At 52.6% G+C, this 18,678-nt stretch overlaps 1 protein-coding gene across 1 annotated transcript; it reads right to left on the bottom strand.

Moving 5' to 3' along the window:
* Positions 1-888: 888 nt before the first annotated feature.
* Positions 889-9,844, bottom strand: GRHPR (glyoxylate and hydroxypyruvate reductase). Its single transcript, XM_019966217.2, has 9 exons — positions 9,688-9,844; positions 7,680-7,810; positions 7,243-7,315; positions 6,576-6,692; positions 5,403-5,491; positions 4,259-4,363; positions 3,335-3,470; positions 2,682-2,812; positions 889-1,156 (listed from the first exon to the last, which is right to left on the bottom strand). The coding sequence occupies exons 1-9, from the start codon at positions 9,768-9,770 to the stop codon at positions 1,035-1,037; spliced, it is 987 nt and encodes a 328-aa protein (XP_019821776.2). The 5' UTR covers positions 9,771-9,844; the 3' UTR covers positions 889-1,034.
* Positions 9,845-18,678: the final 8,834 nt, after the last annotated feature.

Raw genomic sequence — 18,678 nt, 5'->3', positions numbered from 1 at the left:
TAGGTAGCAGGTCCCATTGCTGTGGTCACCACAGGGCTGTGACTGTCCTGTCCTCAGTGAGGGAAACTTGGAGGCCTTTTGGCTGAGGCTAAGGTGGCTTGGCATCTGGTCCCATCATTCATGGCAAATAGATGGGGAAACAGTGTCAGACTTTATTTTTTTGGGCTCCAAAATCACTGCAGATAGTTACTGCAGCCTTGAAATTAAAAGACGCTTAGTCCTTGGAAGGAACGTTATGACCAACCTAGATAGCATATTAAAAAGCAGAGATATTACTTTGCCAACAAAGGTCCGTCTAGTCAAGGCTATGGTTTTTCCAGTGGTCATGTATGGATGTGAGAATTGGACTGTGAAGAAAGCTGAGTGCCGAAGAATTGATGCTTTTGAACTGTGGTGTTGGAGAAGACTCTTGAGAGTCCCTTGGACTGCAAGGAGATCCAACCAGTCCATCCTAAAGGAGATCAGTCCTGGGTGTTCATTGGAAGGACTGATGCTGAGGCTGAAACTCCAATACTTTGGCCACCTCATGCAAAGAGTTGACTCATTGGAAAAGACCCTGATGCCGGGAGGGATTGGGGGCAGGAGGAGAAGGGGACGACAGAGGATGAGATGGCTGGATGGCATCACTGACTTGATGCATGTGAGTTTGGGTGAATTCTGGAAGTTGGTGATGGACAGGGAGGCCTGGTGTGCCGCAATTCATGGGGTTGCAAAGAGTTGGACATGACTGAGCAACTGAACTGAACGTGGCTTGGACAGGTTCTAGGAATTCAAATGCTCGGGGGTGGGGATGGGGGTTGGAAGCAGAACCTGGAGTCACTAGAGGCCCTGGCTTAGGAAACCCAAGCAGATGCTTTTGTCAGTTTCTTCTAGTTACATGCCCAGACGTCTCCGAGAATTATTTAATAAAATTACACACGTGGGGCTCAGATGCTTCCAACCACAAAAGTGCAGCACATCTGTTAGTACCAGTCTTCCCTCCACAGAATGGGTACAGATCAGACTTTCCTCTGGCCCCCAGAGTCCCCGTGTGGCTACAGCTTGAGTTCACTGGGCATCGGCTCCCCTCGCAGGCCAGCCAGCAGGTTGTCAGCTGCCAAGACAGACATGATGTTTCGGGTCCTGTGGGTGGCACTGCCAATGTGAGGCAGGATCACTGGAAAGGAGAGGAAGGACGGGAAATGAGAAGGGTGGTTCAAGAGCCTTACCTTGGGCTGTGTTTGCCAGGAAAAAGAATAAGGAGAACCTCCCTCACTTCTCGATTTGCCTTCCCTCCTGTCTCAAAGCACTCCTCTCCCCGGGGCCACCAAACCCAGACTTAAGGGTGACAAATAGGCATCCTGAGCATGAGTGTCAGGGCCAGAAGGGGTCCCGGAGCCTCTCTAGACCCACCCTTCAGAATCCAGACAGCGACATGAGGTGCCAGTTTACCAGCTCGTCCACACCATGGGCCCCCACGAAGGCCCCAGGCCTCTGATCTCCCAAAATAACAGATGAGAGGCTGGACAGCACTGTGCCCTCTGACCCCACTGCAGAGCACGTAGGTTCAACGGTCCCCAGAGAGTGCCTTCTGAAAGCAATCCCCAGGGCACTGCGCCGAGTGCCAGGCCTCGGGAATGGGACAGTTTCCCCAGCTCTGGGCAACAGCCTGGCCGTCACAGCCAGTGCTCCCTTCACACAGGCACAGGGTGGGGATGGTAGTGCCTTCAAGGGCTATGGTAACAGGAGCATTCAAGAGGGGAAGGCAGCCTACAGGCCTTCTCTGTGGTTTTCCATTCCAGAGGGTGAGCAAAGGGCAGGACTGGCCCAGACGGCCTATGGCCGTAACAGTTACGTATTAGTCTGGAGACGGAAACCAAACCACCTACCTGAATAGACAGAACGTAGTACAGAGAATTGTCAACTCAGCACGGAATTGTTAACAGTAACTGAGGAAGCTAAAGAGGAACTCTAAGTGGTTCTCACAGTGCTCCCGGGCCGAGTAGCAGCCACGTGTGAGATGTTAGACACATGTTGTCAGGCCCCACCCGAGACCTACTGGGGCGGATGCCCAGGGGGCCCGGCACCATGCATTTGGTCAGTCCCTCCAGGTGACCGATAGCATAGAAGTTGAGAACCACTGCACTAAGGTATCACGGGGGTAGCAATGCCGAACCTCCCCTGGGGCTAGGGGATGGGGGAGAGGAGGGAAGGGAAGTGAAAGTCGTTCAGTCGTGTCCGACTCTTTGGACTCCATGGACTATACAGTCCATGGAATTCTCCAGGCCAGAATCCTGGAGTGGGTACCCTTTAACTTCTCTGGGGGATCTTCCCAACCCAGGTCTCCCGCATTGCAGGAGGATTCTTTACTAGCTGAGCCAAAAGGGAAGCCCAACAATACTGGAGTGGCTAGCCTATCCCTTTCTCCAGTGAATCTTCCCCACCCAGGAATCGAACTGGGGTCTCCTGCATCGCAGGTGGATTCTTTACCCACTGAGCTAGAGAGGATGGGGTGGTTAAAACTCAGAAGACTGAGGGAGGGCCTCTGGAGCTTGCCTCCTGCCTCAGATGGCTGTGGCTTGTGGCTCAGAGGGGCACAGTGCCTAACCCGAGTGTCTGGGAGAACTGCCACTCGGCTTCATCAGCTGTGATGGGAAGAGCCACTGCCGGGACAAGTGTTTCTGGCAAAGGGCGGTTCTTACCACAGTTCTTCAGGGTCAGGAGAGGGTGGTTGGTAGGCAGTGGTTCTGGGGTCGTCACGTCCAGTCCGGCAGCTGCAATCTGACCGCTGGCCAGGGCCTGGTACAGGTCATCCTGGTCTACCACTTCTCCTCTAGGAATGACAGGGGGTGTCCTGAAGCACTATTAACAACTAAGAAGGGATTGGAGTGGCTGGGAGGGAAGGTCTCCCATAACATGCTCAGTGGACTAGAGGCACCCTGTGGACATTTTTGAGGACTCAAGACAACCTGGGTTTTGGATCTGTCTTTCCGGAAGTGTGTGAGTTTAAGCTCACTGACTCACACAGACAAACCCAGACTCAGGGCCATGAAGGCTGGCCTCTAACAGGCTGTAAAGACTGTCAAGTCCAACCGTTTGTGGTTAGAGGAACAAAGTTACCTAATTTGCTGCCATGGTGCCTTCACTTCCTGAGCAAGGTCAAGGTACTGCTGGGAACCAGACCAGGCCCTGCTCTGAGCAGCTGGGACGTGCTCTCGGGCCCTTACTGTCCTGAGTTGAGTGGTTGGTTGGTTTATGGAGGGCAGTAGACTCAGCCTGAGTCTCATTGACAGCCTGTGGGGATCACAACAGCAGGGGCAGCCCCTCTCCAGGCTCGCCCGGTGACCCAGGGTACCTGCTGATGTTGACAAACACAGCTGTTTTCTTCATCCACTGGAAGAAGTCCTTGTTGCAGAGCCCCCTGGTCGCCGGTGTTAAGGAGCAGGCCACAACGATGAAATCGGACTCGGCGGCCAGCTCGGGGGTGGACACTGGGGGTGCGCAGGGCTCTGTCAGGTGCTGTGTCCCGGGTCAAGGACAGCTAGAGGGTGGGAAACCTGACCCCTCCCTCCCTCCCTCAATGGACACTCCCAAGATGCTTCCTAAAGGCAGTGTCCCCACCCGGACAGCTCTGATAACTGCACAGTCAGTGGCCACTCACGGGATCCTGGGGTGTTACATCCTTCAGTCAGCCCCCTGCTCTAAAGGTGGGGAAACCGAGGCCAGAGAGGAGCAGAAGCTTATTCGGGGTCACACAGCGGGATCTAGGCCACACTGCTTTCACCTCTGTCAAGGCCCAATGCGCCAACAGGGTGGAGTGGCTGAAATCCAGCTTGGCTTCTGCTCACCAAGATATGCACCTGCCAGGGGACTGGATTCACCCAGAGGCAAGGCTGAGGGTCAGCGCTCACCAGTTTATTGTGGAAACTGTGAGCCAAAGTTCCCAGCACTTCCTTACATGTATCACCCTTACACGGAGGATTCGCTACACGTTACCACCATCGCTACTGCTCTGTGTACGTGGACAACAGTGAGAAGGGACCTTACAGGACAGGAGCCCCGAGTCTCTGATACTGAGGGGACTCGGTGTCGCCTGGCTGAGTCCCTGCGCTGCCCGAATAGGCCTCTGCAGGCAGGGCAGGGAAGTCAGATAAAGCCTAGGGCACATCACGGGCCTGTGGAGCTCCTTCATTCTGCCCCAAAGTGCTGCCATTATGGCAAACGGAGAACCACCAGGCCAAGCCCAAGGGGCCCCTGCGGAAATCCAGGTTTTACTTACCAAACTCTGCCTGGAATTCTGCTGCTTCCTGAGGCCTGGGCTGGCGCCCTGTGTATAGAAATCTCCGGACACCGAATGGTTTCAGACGCCGAGCAATGGCCTGGCCTGGTGGCAAGAGTCAAGAGTCAGCGCTTGTTCCCAAGCCCTCAGAGGGCGAGGGCAGGAACAGTGCCCAGGGAGCCCCTGGGGGAAGGGCTGGGGGGCAAGGTCCCTTCCTACGTTAACTAATCCTGCCACAGTGCACCCAGCCCCCACCACCCCACACTGCCCTCAGCTCAGGGGTCCATCCTTCAGGGACCACAGCTTCTGTGCGGCTGTGACTGGCCTGGGCTGTCCTCACGTGGTTCTGGCCATCTTGAGGGCCACTTTCTAACCTTCCCTGAGCACCGCATGGACCTGGCAGCCCAAGAAAGGTCTGACCATGCGGTCCCCTGCCTCCTCTGCACCCTCTGCTTCTGTTAATGCAGCCACAGACCCCAAGTGACTTTTTGATGGCACGGCCAACTCGCCCCACCTCTAACACCTTTCCACATACGCTGCTGCCAAGACGGGCTTGGGCAGCTGGGTTTTCTGACTCAGAACATGCCCCAAAGCTGCTGGGATCCTCCAAGCAACTCCCTAGCGTGGGAGGCAGGGCTGCCAGCTACCAGACAAGTTATGCCCACTTCTACCCTCACCCTCGCCTCTGCTCCAGGCAGGATGCCAGACTTCTCCACTGCTGGGGCCACTGGAAGAAAAATAGCTCTGCCCTGTCTCAGAATCACAGGTAAGCTCTGTCCACTGGACCCTCTGGTTTCTATGTTAAGGCTTCAGAAGTCAAATACCTTCTAGAAACCAGGCCTTGGGGAGCAGGGCTCCCCAACCCCTCAGCCATCACTGCTTCATCTGCTCTGTACGGAGCTATAATCATAAAGAACCCTGGCTCTTACAACTCACATCTATTACCTAGTGACTTCTTAAGGAACTCATTTTATTTTTTGGCCTATCTTTTACAATGCTGTGTCTTCTCGCTGGAGAGATCCCTACTGCACACAGGTGTGGTGACCCTTCCCAAAGAAGGACTGTCAACATCCAGACACAGGGTGCTGGAGATTCTAACCAAGACATGTGAGCCAGGAAGCCAAACGGGTAGACGGAGCCTCACCTATGCGCCCCAGGCCAACGATGCCGACGGTGCTCTGTGAAAGGCCGTGGCCACACATCCACAGGGGTTTCCATGAGGTCCAACCACCGCTGCAGGGAGGGAGGAGGGGCGGGTGAGAGGCTCTGGCTTTGGGCAAAGATGAGGGCTGCTGCACAGACCCCACACTCCCAGGCAAGGGCTGTGGTCCAAGGGACAGACCCCACCCTTCAGTTAAGGATGGAGGAGACCTCAAGTTACACCTACAGCCACTCGGCACTGCGGATAAGCAGTGGGAATGACTCTTCTTTTAAAGCAATTGGGGACACAGAATCTGAGAGCTGGAAAGCTCCTTAGAAGTTCTCCTCCCTTTCTGCAGACAGGGAGGCTGAGATCAGAAAGGGCAACTTGTGTGAGGTCACATAGCCAGGGCAGAGCAGCAGGTTGCAAACCTGGAACGTGGGATTCCAAAACCAATGTTCTCAGTGCTCCAGGGAAAACACAGGCCCACCCCTGCTGCCCTGGACCGACGGGGGAACACAGCCTATCTTGAGTCACCTCCGACGAAGGGGCCAACTCCCTGGACAGGAGGGTGGGAGGGACCCTCAGCACTGCGTCTCCTCAGTCCCATGCAGCCTCGCCCCTGCTACACCCCCACCACGAAGCCCCTCTCCTGGTCCACATTCTCTGAGCGCCTGCATCCACATGCCTCCTGGGCTTTGCTCGGGTCAGTCCCCCCCACCTTGAGTGCTTTCCCTGATTCTGGATGTACAGCCCCCATCTCGATCTGAAACTCCCAGGTCAAATTTTTTTAATTTTCAGATTTTAGAAAGGGGGTAAAGTATATATGCTGTATTCTACATAACACACTCGACAGCATCAAACACATCAGTGCATCTGCAGCGACATGGAACGACCTTCAGTCTTCAGAGCCTTCTGGATCCACATGATGGTGGACAGGGCCCTTTGAGGGTGCCCACCAGCTACTCAGCTACCTCTCCTGCAAAGCCTTCCCTGGTCCACACTGCACCCCACAAGTTCCCTTCATGCCCTGTTTGTTTCGGCTCTGCTGTGCACCTTAGTATCTTGCCTGAGTCTGTCGCCCTCACTAGCTGGGGTCACCTCTGGGCCAGGGGCAGCACTGAGTGCGCAAGTGCTGAGCAGAGCCAACGTCCCCGCTGGGCGTTCTTCACTCACTTCTTCACCTCCTCGATGGCCTCCGGCAACCGGCGACAAGTGGTAAGCAGCAGGGAGACGGCGAGCTCGGCCGTGGCGTCTGTCAGGACACCCGGAGTGTAGCCCACACGGATCCCACTATGAACCAAAGAGCTGGTGGTAACAATGGCTTCAAGCACCTTCCCAATTTATACTGCAGGGACACTGCTGTGATGCGGCTTTGCTCCTTCTGCGCTGCCTGTTGGGAAGCTCAGAGCTGTAAGTGGGCCCCCAGGAATGGCCAGCCCTCAATCCCCTCTTGACCATCTCCCATTTTGAGAAGGATATAAGATGGAAGATCAGGCTCCAATGTGTGGAGCTCCAGTAACTATGATTACTTAATCTTTCTGAATTTCCTCATCTAAAGAGGGAAATAATAACACTTGCCTTTTCTACTTGAAGGGGTTGATGTGAGGGTCAAAAAAAAAAAAGAATGAATGAGAAAGGATATTACCTGGACATTGTTACCCACTGTTTCTGACTGCTTGGACTTAACTGACCTGTGCACACGTGGGCAGATTTTATCATTGGCTACCTTACATTTTCACCAAATGGTCAAGGGATATGAAGAAAAAACAGATAGATACTCAGCTCCTCTTTTTCCCTCTCTGGTAGTCACCCTTTACTCTAGAGCCCAAGTTGCACGTACCGCTTCTTGATTTCATCCAAAGCCAAGTGGTCGACACCTACAGACATTGTGCTAATGACTTTGAGATTAGCTCCTGTTGGGCAGAAAAAGCATTATTTGTATCTTTCCTCAAAGGATTCAAGGCCTTCCCACATATATAGACGAGTCCGGAAAACGGAGGGCCCTGCTGAAGGTCATAAACCAAGCCTGAACAGAGCGGGACAAGGGCCCAGGGCCCTGGCTCTCCTCCACATCCCAGTCTTTGCCCTCTTAAGGCCTCCCTCCAGGGACTCACAGCCAACAGAGAGGGGCAAAGTGTGTGCCACATGAAGCTGTGGTCTAGGACCACGGTGAACACCCTCAGAGCTCGCTGAAATCACTAAAAACCTGCTTGTGAACCAGCAGCAGCAGGCCAAGACACCCCAGGAACCCTGCCCAGGCCTGCACAGCGCACACACCTGCAGCGTCCAGGAGCTTCTTGTCTATGCGGTCCGAGAGGAGGCAGAGCAGGCCCTGGGCCCCAGCCATTCTCTGTTCCAGGTCCTCTCTGGGGATGGGCTCATCAGAATCCCACTGCTCCACCTCACAGCTGAAGACAAAGGGAAGACCAGTCAGAAGTGGGGCAGCCCCATAGGTGCCCACAGGCCCGCAAAGCTCTCCGGCCACATCCACAGACCCTGTCAGAGTGGGAAACATCGTTTTCTGCTTGCCCTGGCCTCAAGCTGCCTGGGGCTGGCTGAGGGGAGTCAAGGTTAGGTGTGGGCGGCCTCAGAATTGTCCTGAGAGGGTGGCTGAAGGGTGAAGGCTGTCACAGAGCAGAGCTCTCCAACAAAGACTGAAAAGGGCCCAAGCTGAAAGGAGAAAGTCACGGGGACCATTCTCAGCTCAACACAAGAAGAGCTTTCTTATCCCCACAGGAGGCCTCACAGGCAGCGAGCTCCCGGGCCAGGCTGCCTATTGAGAAGGCCAGGTGGGGGGTCCTGGCAGCAGCCGGGCTTGGATCCCTTGTCCGGTTATGCATCTTCTCCTGTGAGTCAGTGAAAGGAGTAACTCTTGTTCTTGACTTTGTACATATGCTGTGCTCTGCTTAGTCGCTCAATCGTGTCTGACTCTTTGCAACCCCAGGGACTGTAGCCCACCAGGCTCTTCTGTCCATGGGGATTCTCCACACAAGAATACTGGTGTGGGTTGCCATGCCCTTCTCCAGGGGATCTTCCCGACCCAGAGATCGAACCCAGGTCTCACGCATTGCAGGTGGATTCTTTACCATCTGAGCCATGGACAAGACCAAAGCAGTTCAACAGGGAGGAGTTTCAGGGGGCGCTTCCAGAGCGGCTGTTGGGCCCCAGGCACGTTTCCCAGCAGTGCTGCTCAACCTCTGGCCCATGACATTTAATTCAGTGCAGCCAAAACGTAGGGAAAATCTACATGTGCAAGACACAGAGCTGCTGGCGCTTTCCACAACGCCCTGCCCAGGCGCCGGCCTCCTCGCAGCCGCCTTTCCTGGACAGTGGCCCAGGCTGCAGCAGTGTGAGCGCTGGTACTAGTGTTCTTGCTGTCTTTGCCTTCCCCCCTCCCCGTCAATGCCTAGCACAGGGCAAGTCTTCAGCAAAACTTTGATTGCACTGAACAAAAGAAACAAATTTCATTTTCCCCTAGCACTTGTTTCTAAGGCTAGGTCCACCTTCTCCTCGTCTGACATGGGAAGTGAAAACCTGCATACTTGCAGTGCTCAGACTGCCGCAGAGCAGATTTCTAATCCCAGCTGTGCCACCTATAGAGGTTGGTGAAGGTACTTGACCTCTCCCAGTTTCTCTGTAAAGTGGGAATCACAGCACTGATTTCACAGCGTTGAAGAATTAAGAGTTCACTTATAAGAAGCACCTGGCAAGGTGCAGAGTTCAGTTTAAGCAGCGCTACCCCTGCTAACCGTCCAAAGGGACCAGACCAGTGACTGCCAAGGCCCCTGACCCGTCCAAGCGGCCTCAGAAGTCGCTCAGACCTTGTGACATGAGCAGTCTCCCCTCTTCCCACACCCACGACTGGGGAAGGCTCCAGCCTTCACCCCACCCCCACTGCAAGTGCCACGGGAACTGCGGGTCCCAGCGGCACAGCAACGGGCCTGGAGAAAGCTTGGCCCCTGAGCACTTTCTCTAAGGTTCCCCAAACTCCAAAACCGTTCCAGCCAGGCACGGGTTCGAAAGTTCGGCGAAGGCCCAAGCGCAGGATCCCAGTTCTCTCTGGCCCCACGGACCGCCGAGTCCGCCCCACCAAAAAGAAGTGGGTGGCGGGAGGCCGCCCCACGGCCCGCCCGGAGACGCTGAGTCACCCCACGTGCAGGCTGCCCGAGGTCTAGGAGCGGTGCCCCGGGCTCCGCAACCCCTTCCCGCGACGCCACCCACGGAACGCGCGCCCGGAGGGAGGGGAATCGGCGCGCGGAGAGGTCCGGGGGCGCCGGGCTCTTACTCTGCGGCCCGGGCGAGCGCGGCGCTGCCCTCGGGGGGAATCCTGCGTGTGATGAACACCTTCATGAGTCTCACTGGCCTCATTGACCCCGCAGCCGCCGGATATTGGGCCCAGAGGGGGCGGGCCGGAAAGGGGGAGGGGCTTCGGGAGGGGCGGAGCCGGAGCAGGCGGGGCGAGGGTGTGGATTGGCTCCGGAGCGGGGACTTCTCGGGCTCCGAGTGTGCGCCTTGTGCATTTCTGTGTTTGTGTGATCAAGCTTTAATGAAACAGAGTGGCTCTGAAGCTGGTGGCAGGCTCGTGCCCTTGGCTCCCAGGGCCTACCTCTGAGTACTCACTGCCTCAGAGCCTCCGGTCGGTCTTAGGGGTTGGGATAGGTAAAGGGGCAGCCATGGAAGAGTCCTGTGTGAATGTGTGTGGGTGCCTGTAAAGGTGCCTACAGCTGTGAGTATGCTGCCTGTGCTGGGGGAGAAGGGTGTGGTCAAGGGTCATCCCCATTCCCAGGGTCTGCTGTGCCTTGACCATCTTCTCTAGGTCTGCCCATCATGGTCACAATGTTCCAGGCAGTGGTCTTTAGCCACACAGACTGGACTCTGAGCCTGGCCTATTGTGCAAACACAGGAGCCTGGACCAGGGCAGACTGAATCCCAGAATGACCTCCTTAATACTTCGTGCAATTTCCCATAAGAAGCCCACAGTTAAAGCCACTCAGTTTGCTGGACACCTGCTGACTGGCCGAAAGCAGGTCAGGCATGGGGTCAGGGCCAAGATGCTGGAGCCCTGCGGGACCATGGGGTAATGGGCAGAGACTGGGATTGCAGTCAGGTGGACAGGGTCTGACTCCCAGCTCTGTCACTTACCAGCAATGTAGTCTTGGTCCGTTCACATCCTCTTCCTAAGGCTGTTTCTTCAGCTTCAAGATGGGGTGATGAGCACTTACCTTTGAGGGTTATTGTGATTATTAAGCAGGCAACACTTGCATGGGCCCTGGGCCATGTTTGATAGTCACCAAGCACCGAGGCCATGAGAGGTGAGGAGTTCAGGCTCTGGAGCCAGATTACCTGGGTTTAAATCGCAGCTCTGTGACCCATTGAGGACGAGTCTTAACCTTCTACATGCTTCAGTTTCCTCGTCTGTAAAATAGGTGTAATAGTACTTACCTGCCTCATGGCTTGTTGAGAGGATGACTATGTACAGTACTTACAAACAGCAGATAGTTGGGCTGCACCCCTCAGGCCTACACGCCTTGTAGTTGTCCAGCTTCGAAACTGAAGAAAGAGCCTGGAGACAGAGGCGTCAGTAGTTTATTTGACAGGGGATCATACACAAAGGGTCCTGGAACCACACCTTGCCAAACAGATGCTTGCAGGACATTGCAACAGTCTTTACTACCCAAGGGAGAAGGCGACCGTTTGCAGGAGGGAATTGGCATCAGGTGGGCTCATCAGTTACCAGGGACTAATTAAGCCCTCTAATTAAGAGGATTGGATAGTCATGTGAGTGAAGCAGGGACCAGATATACAGCAGCAGATATACAGAGAAAGACTAGCCACCGTGAGCGGCCTAACCACATAAGGTAACACATGTCACGAGTGCTTAATAAATAGTAACACATTCAAGGAAACCCACACCCCAGCAACAGCAGCTGGTCAGAGATGCACACGCTGAGTAAACCAGTGAGAGGGGCCCAGACCTGCCACTCAGCTCTGCCGGCTCATCTCTACCACAGGCTATGCACACACTTGCTCCCAGGCTTGGGAGCTCTTAGAAGGCAAAGCCCTACATGTTGGTCTCTTCTCTGTGGATGTTAATCTGAATCCAATCTGCCTCCTCAAGGCCCAGATAGGAAGGAGACACAGGCCCAGAGAGGTGACATCTCCGGCCTGAGTTCGCACAGAAGTCACTAAAGGGGCCAGAGCTGGATCCTTGGGTCACCTGGGTCCCTGAACCGTGCTCTGTCCTGCCATCTCCCCCTGTAAGTAACATATCAATGTCTTACCCACAGACTGCAATCTGCAGTGCTAGGCCACCTCGAGGACAACTTCTGAAATACCTCAAACACTGAAACAAGGTGTTTTTCTTTCCTCAGGTCAGGGCTTCTGGCCCTGTGGCTCTATCATCCGTTAATCAGTGGTGATACCCGGGTCCAGCTCCTCCCTCACACCAGGACAGGCAAGGACACTGGGCAAGTCTGTCCACCAGAGGCAGGAGGGGCTGTGACATGTCAATGGGCCCCTCCTCCAAGGCAAAGTACCCACTGATGCTCAGTAAGGGTTACCCGATGGTGGCTAGGGAGCCAGGGGATGGAGCCAACTGAAGGCGCATGAGATGAAGTAATTGGGAGAGGATGGATCAGAATTGGAGAGGGATCAGGGCTTACCTGACCTGAGTTCATGGGTTGTTGTTTAGTCTCTCAGTCGTGTCCAACTGTTTTGTGACCCCGTGGATCATAATAGCTCACCAGGCTCCCCTGTCCATGGGATTTCCAGGCAAGAACACTGGGGTGGGATGCCATTTCCTTCTCCAGGGAATCTTCCCCAGCCAGGATCGAACCCATGTCTCCTGCACTGGCAGGTGGATTCTTTACACTGAGCCACCAGGGAAGCCCCTCAGGACCATGGAGGTGGTGAATTCACTCCTCAGAGTCGAGTTTCCCTGCACCCCTGTTTGTCCTCTTCACCTAGTGTACTAACTTCAGCTGTTAAACCCTCCTCCATCCTTCAGGGTTCAGGAGGTACCCTCCCCCAGGAAGACATTCTGGCAAGCAGAGCCTTCACTGACTGAGCTCATTCTGCACTGCTCTCTTTCTCCCAGGCTTCAAGGGTAAAACAAACTAACAGGCAGCTAAGATTCGTGGAGCTCTTAGTTAGTTCCAACAGCCTGAGAGATACCCGGGAAAGGTATCAGGGCCTGAGGGTACTGAGGGTATTGAGGGTCTGGGGGTCAGGGCCACAGCTCCAGCAGGGGGATGGGAATTTGGGACATGCAAAAATTCAAAATGACAGTAAGAAAGGAAGTTTTTGTAAAACTTTTATAAATTCACTTTTGCATTTGAATCTTGAATACATTTGGAACATTTTGTATTTACAGTTTGAGGGGGGTTCTCCTCCTTTGTTTTTTCAAAGGATTAGCCAGTTATTCAAGTACTATTTTTAAATGAGTATTTTTATTTAGTTTTGGAATAGAGAATACTGGGTTGACCAAAAATTTCATTTGGGTTTTTCCATAACATCTTACAGAAAAACCCAAACAAACATTTTGGCCAACCCAATAAATGCAAGATACAAATCCCCAAAGGTACACAAAGGTATAACGTGAAAACTGCCTATTCCTACCCTGTCCCCCACCACTCAGATCGTCTCCACAGAGGCAGTCACATCTTTCCAGAGGTGTTTAACACATCAGTAATATGCATATAGCTTTCAGATAAATGGTAGCAAACACCCTCTGCCTCACCCCGTTTGTTTCCAACTGAACAGCGTATCCTAGAGATTGTTGTGAATCTGGACTCACAGAGGCGCTTCATTCTTTTTATGGATGTGGACTATTTCACTGTAGGAGTGAACCTCAATGAACAGTCCTCTCCTAATGGACATTTACGATGCTTCGCATCTTTGCTGTTACAGTGCCACCAAAAAGAGCCTTTCACAAATGCCATTTTGCTGATGGGTAATTACATCTGTAAGAAAAATTCCTAGAAGCAGAAGTACTGGGGCAAACAATATGTGCGCTGTAAATTCTGATAGATACTGATAAAAGACTTTTCAGAGAAGTTGTTCAATTTACACTCCTATCAGTAACATAGGAAAGCACCTATTTCTTCAGCGTATTATTTTTAATGGTATCTTATTGTAATTTTAATTGAGCAACTTCACTTTGACTTTTCACTTTCACGCATTGGAGAAGGAAATGGCAACCCACTCCAGTGTTCTTGCCTGGAGAATCCCAGGGATGGGGAAGCCCGGTGGGCTGCCGTCTATGGGGTCGCACAGAGTCGGACACGACTGAAGCGACTCAGCAGCAGCAGCAGCAGCAAGCACTTTTCATACATTTAAGAGCCATTTCCTTTTCCATAAACTATGGATATTTTTTGCCTACTCAGGTGAGCTGGGCATCTTTGCCTTAGTGATTTGTAGGTACTATTTGTACATTAGGAAATCAGCCCTTTGTCTATAATGAGTTGCAAATATGGTCTTTCCCCCAGTTTTTTTTGTTTGTCATGTGATTTTGTTAATTATTTTTAATGAAGACATTTTTATTCTTGTGGCTTCTAGGTTTTGTCACACACTGTGTATCACAGTGTATCTATTGCTGCATAATAAATTATCTAAAAACATAGTGGCTTAAAGCAACAACAATCATTCCCTTATTATCTCTGATGGTTTTGGAGGTTGGCTGGGCTCAGTAAGAGAGTCTCGTTCAGGTTGCTTTTTCCTGAGAAGTTGGGTGGTGGCTGGGCCGCAGGCAGCTGAAGGTTTCCTCACTCAAGTGCCTGGCTGTCGCGGCTGGCCATCAGTTGGGCCCTCTGCAGGGCCCCCGGCCTGTGGCCTGCACGTTCTCACAGCCTGGAGCCTGGGCCATTCCAAGAGACAGAAGAGGGAGCTCTCAGGCACTTGAGGCCCGAGCCTCACTTCTGCCATATTCTCTGGGCCACACAGTCGCTGAGCCCAGAATCAGGTGACACAGACCCCACCTCTTGATGGGAAGAGTATGGAAGAGTTGGGGGGCTATGTTTTAAAGTTGCCTTTTCACAAAAAAATCTTTTTCACATGGAGTTTTATATATATTTATATATACACACATACTAGGCTTGGTACCTTTGCAGTTTAATTTTTTACTGAAATTTTGATCCACATTTTTTTTTCAGATAGCTAGCAAATTGTTCAACACCTTTTATGAAATAAACCATCGTTTTCTATCATATAGTAAATGTTGGTCTTCTAGGGTCTATTTCTGAATTGGATCCCCTGCTCTGTGGAACTTTCTATGTAGTCGTATGTGACTGGCCATCTGTGAGATAGTCAAGGGGTGTTGTTGCTGGAAACCACTAGGTTTGCAGTCATGTTATGCAGCCTCGTACCCAAGGCTGGGTGAGGACACCCCTGAGGGCCTAGAAGCAGAGAGTCAGGCCTGTGTGTGAGGCTCTGTGAGAACAAGGCTGGCTCACAAGATCTGCCTTGGCAGCGTACTGGCCAGGTGGCATCAGGCAAAGCGCTTCTGTCTGACCTTTGGTTTCCAAACCACAGAATGGGGACAGCCATTCCCTGTCATGGTGGTTGGTGTGTGCTGAACCCAGGGCCAGGGCCTCGGAGGTGCGCGGGAAATGCTGATAAATTGGACCAAAGTTCATCCTCACTCTTTGGCCAGCGGAAGAAAATGGGCCCTAGCCATGCCCATGTCCACTGTCTGCCTCCCTGTCCTCAGGGGCTTCACTCCCCACAGCTGTGGCACACGCCCCCTGCAGCTCCTTCCCCTGCTCCAGCCCTGGATCCCTCCTACCCTTGGTCAGGGGATGCAGAGAGCCCAGGGGTCTTGGATCAGGTCAGCCTGGCTGAGAGGTCTACTTGGCTCTTGGGCCTCTGTTCTGTGCTGCCCAGTTTCTGAGGCTGGTCCCTATTCCTGCCTTCTGGAACCTGGAACTTTAAGGGCCTGAGCCAACCAGTGACCCTCCTGAGCCCTGCCCAGCTGACCTGGGGGCATGTCTCCCTCCCTCCTCGACTGTTCCCCCCAGCCATGGTTAGAGTCCAGCCTTGGTCCTCTGGGCTGGAGTCCCATTGTAGCACCCCAGGGCTGACCTTGTAACCTAGCCCTCCCCACACCCACTCAGGCATAGAGGGACACAGCCTGGCATTATTCCAGAGACACCTGAATACCAAACAGCGCGGGGACAGCTGCAGGCTGGGAGGCAGGGAGAGTGGCTGCCTCAGAGGCCACAGTGAGGGTCTGCAAGAGGCACCACATAGAAAAGTGCCCACCGGTACTGGGTGCAGCACAGGTGTCCATGGGTGCTGATCAGATCTCTGATTCAGAATTAATGCCACTCAGCTGTTCATTCAACAAACAACTAGTAATAATATTATTCCAACATGCTATGAGAGCTAACATTTACTGAGTGCCAGCCGTGTGTCCATGGCTGTCCTTTACATGTATTATCTCATTTAATTTTCACAGCAATCCTCTGTGGTGGGTGCTGTTATTATTCACATTTTGCAGATGAGGAAACAGTTTCATAAATGTTAAGAAACTTGCCCAAGCATTCACAACTAATAAGTGGATGAGATGATGTTTAAATCTAAGTATATATGACTGTGGGTTGTGCTCTTATTCCCTCTGTTCTCCAACCAGCAGCTGAGAAGAGATAGAGAAATGGTGTTCCTAATTTTGAGAAAGGTTCAAGGTGCTGAAGGAGGCAGAGAAACTAACTTGGGAGAAACCAGAAAGTTTTTTTAGGAGCAGACTTTGAGCGGGGCCCTGAATCACGGGGAGGATTTGGAGAGGCAGCTGGGGACAGAGGGAGGCACTGCGGTCATTGGCTGGCTCTAGCAGGAGCAAAGGTCCTGATGTGGGAGGTACGGCCCCAAAGGGGAGCTGCAAGCTGCTCTGGGCAGCTGGTCCGAGTAGGGAGGGGCTGCGGCAGGCTGAGCTTTGCCCTCAAGCACGAGGACAGTGGGAATCATGGATGCAGCAGAGTCGGCTGCTTCTTTACCCAGAGTCCAGACCTTGACCACTGTCCTCTCTGCTGTGTCCTCTCTGTACCCACACCCTTGCAAGACCCCTAAACTCCTACTGGAGATGCAGAAGGCAAGTACTTGGTGACTTAAGAAAAGTCTCAACTGCTGGCCCGTCCCAAAGCCTCAGAGCACCCCATAGGGTCAGGACCACTCACTCTGTGGGTGGGTTATGGCCGGAAAGTCTCCTTCCAGCTCCCTGCGCTGACCCCTGAAGCCCTCTCCTTTTCTCAGGAGCCCAGGGTTCCCTCCCTTCTCAACAAACGGCTCATATCAGTCATGCACACTCTACTAAAAAGAACCCAGTTTCCATGAGTACCCACATCTCATTCTGGGCTCCAAACCAGCTTCATCTGAAATGGAAATTTCATTGAAATGTCTTTATTATATCATAAATCAGTCATGAACCTTTTCTAGTGAGGTTATCACTCCACATCCAGAAAAGACAAAGGCAATTCAACTGCCCAAACCAGAGGCTGTGCAAACAAGACCTTACGTGGAATATGTTAATATAAACTGGGCTCCTATGAGCTCTGACAAGATACTGCCCCTCGCTGGGCCCTGATTCTTCAAAGAGAACTAGAGCAGAGATCGGCAAAATTTTTCTGCAAAGGGCCCAATTGTAAATATTTTAGACTCTGTGGGCCATACATTACTGTTGCATTACTCAGCTGTGGCCATCATAGCCTGAAAGCCGCCACAGACAACACGTCAGCAAATGGACATGGCTGTGTGCTAATACAACTTTACGTATGAACATTGAACTTTGAAGTACTGTACATATAATTTTCTTGTGTCATAAAATTCCTAGATTTCATTTTTTTAAGCAAGACTCATTCTTGCCTGGGCATCGTACAAAAATAGGTGGCCAGATCTGGCCCCTGGCTGCAGGTCACCCCCTGACCTCTGGCTGGAGCAGAGCTTCTCACTGTAATGTGCACATGAATTACCTGGGGGTCTTGTTAAAATGCAGATTCTGATTCAGTAGATGTAGGTAATGTAGCTGCATTTCCTGTAAGGTCAAGTGATGCTTAAGAGAACAAGGGGATGGGGAATGTTCCAGCTCAGCCACTCAGAGACCCTAAGTGGTGCTTTGATTCTGCTGTTCACTGAAGAAATGCTCATTCAAAAGTCTGAACACAAGTGCGTCCCAGTGTTTTTTGTATAGCCTTCACCCCTATCCTGGCTTTTTGTTTCTGCTCTCTCACCTCCTGTCACAAGAACATAAGCACCTTGAGAGCAAGGACTTCGTTCCTCTGTTTGCCACTGTCATCCGACAGTCTTGCACATGGCAGGTGTTCAGAAATATTTGTTGAAGAAATGAATGAACGACACAGGTGGTCCTTGTTGGCCTCCCTTCTTGCGCATCTCCGCTGCGACTTTGTCATTCTATCACCACCTAGTGGACACTTTTGTGTACTGCGGGGCAGGGGAGAACAATGCTCCACACGTGTGACTGACCCAAGCAGGAGGTACCCGAAGCCACTGCAGGCGGAGATCTGTCCCTTCTGATGCCACTGTATCTGTGTCCTTGTCTGCTAGTACAGAGCTTGGAGAAGGAGAGCCTTCCTGGAGGAGGCAGCATTTGAACTGAACAACGAAAGCAATATGATTAAGAATGGTGGCAATGAGAGGGAGGAAAGGATTCCTGGGAGAAGGATTAGCATGAGGAGGGGCCTAGAGGTGGAAAGCTTGGGCGTGTGCCAAGGGGAAGAGAAGTACAAGCAGCTGAGATGGGAAGGGGAAGGTGAGCCAAATAAGACACAGGAGGAAGGGAAGAGGCCCCAGGGAAAGGAAACTTCCACTTCGTGTTTGATCCATGCCAGGCATTTCATATGCATGAGATCTTTTAATCTCTGCAGAGTCCACTGAGGCAGATTTTAGCACCCCCACTTTACATACGAGGAAACTGAGGCCTAGATGGGTGAAGTGACTTGTCCAAGGTCACACACCTGATAAAGGGCAGAAATGAATTGAGATCATCTGATCCTTTCCTCCCTGAGGGGAGTGCCTACCCCTGATTTGTGCTTGAAGTGGGTGTATGGTGATGGGGCATATGTAGGAAGCTAGGAGCTGGGGTTCCAGTCACCCAGAGGCCTGGGCAGTTAGCTTCTCCATCATCTCAAGGCCTGACAGCTCCATAACCTGGGAGCCTCCCTCTGCTCACGCTCATGGTCCTAGAGCCCTGGTCTGGGGGCACGATGCCTGGGTTCTAGTCTGGGCTCCCTTTACCTCTCTGGGCCAGAGGGTACAATGACTCTAATGA

The sequence above is a fragment of the Bos indicus genome, chromosome 8 (genome assembly GCF_029378745.1).
Source record: "Bos indicus isolate NIAB-ARS_2022 breed Sahiwal x Tharparkar chromosome 8, NIAB-ARS_B.indTharparkar_mat_pri_1.0, whole genome shotgun sequence".
NCBI lineage: Eukaryota > Metazoa > Chordata > Mammalia > Artiodactyla > Bovidae > Bos > Bos indicus.
This window is presented reverse-complemented; position numbering and strand designations above follow the sequence as displayed.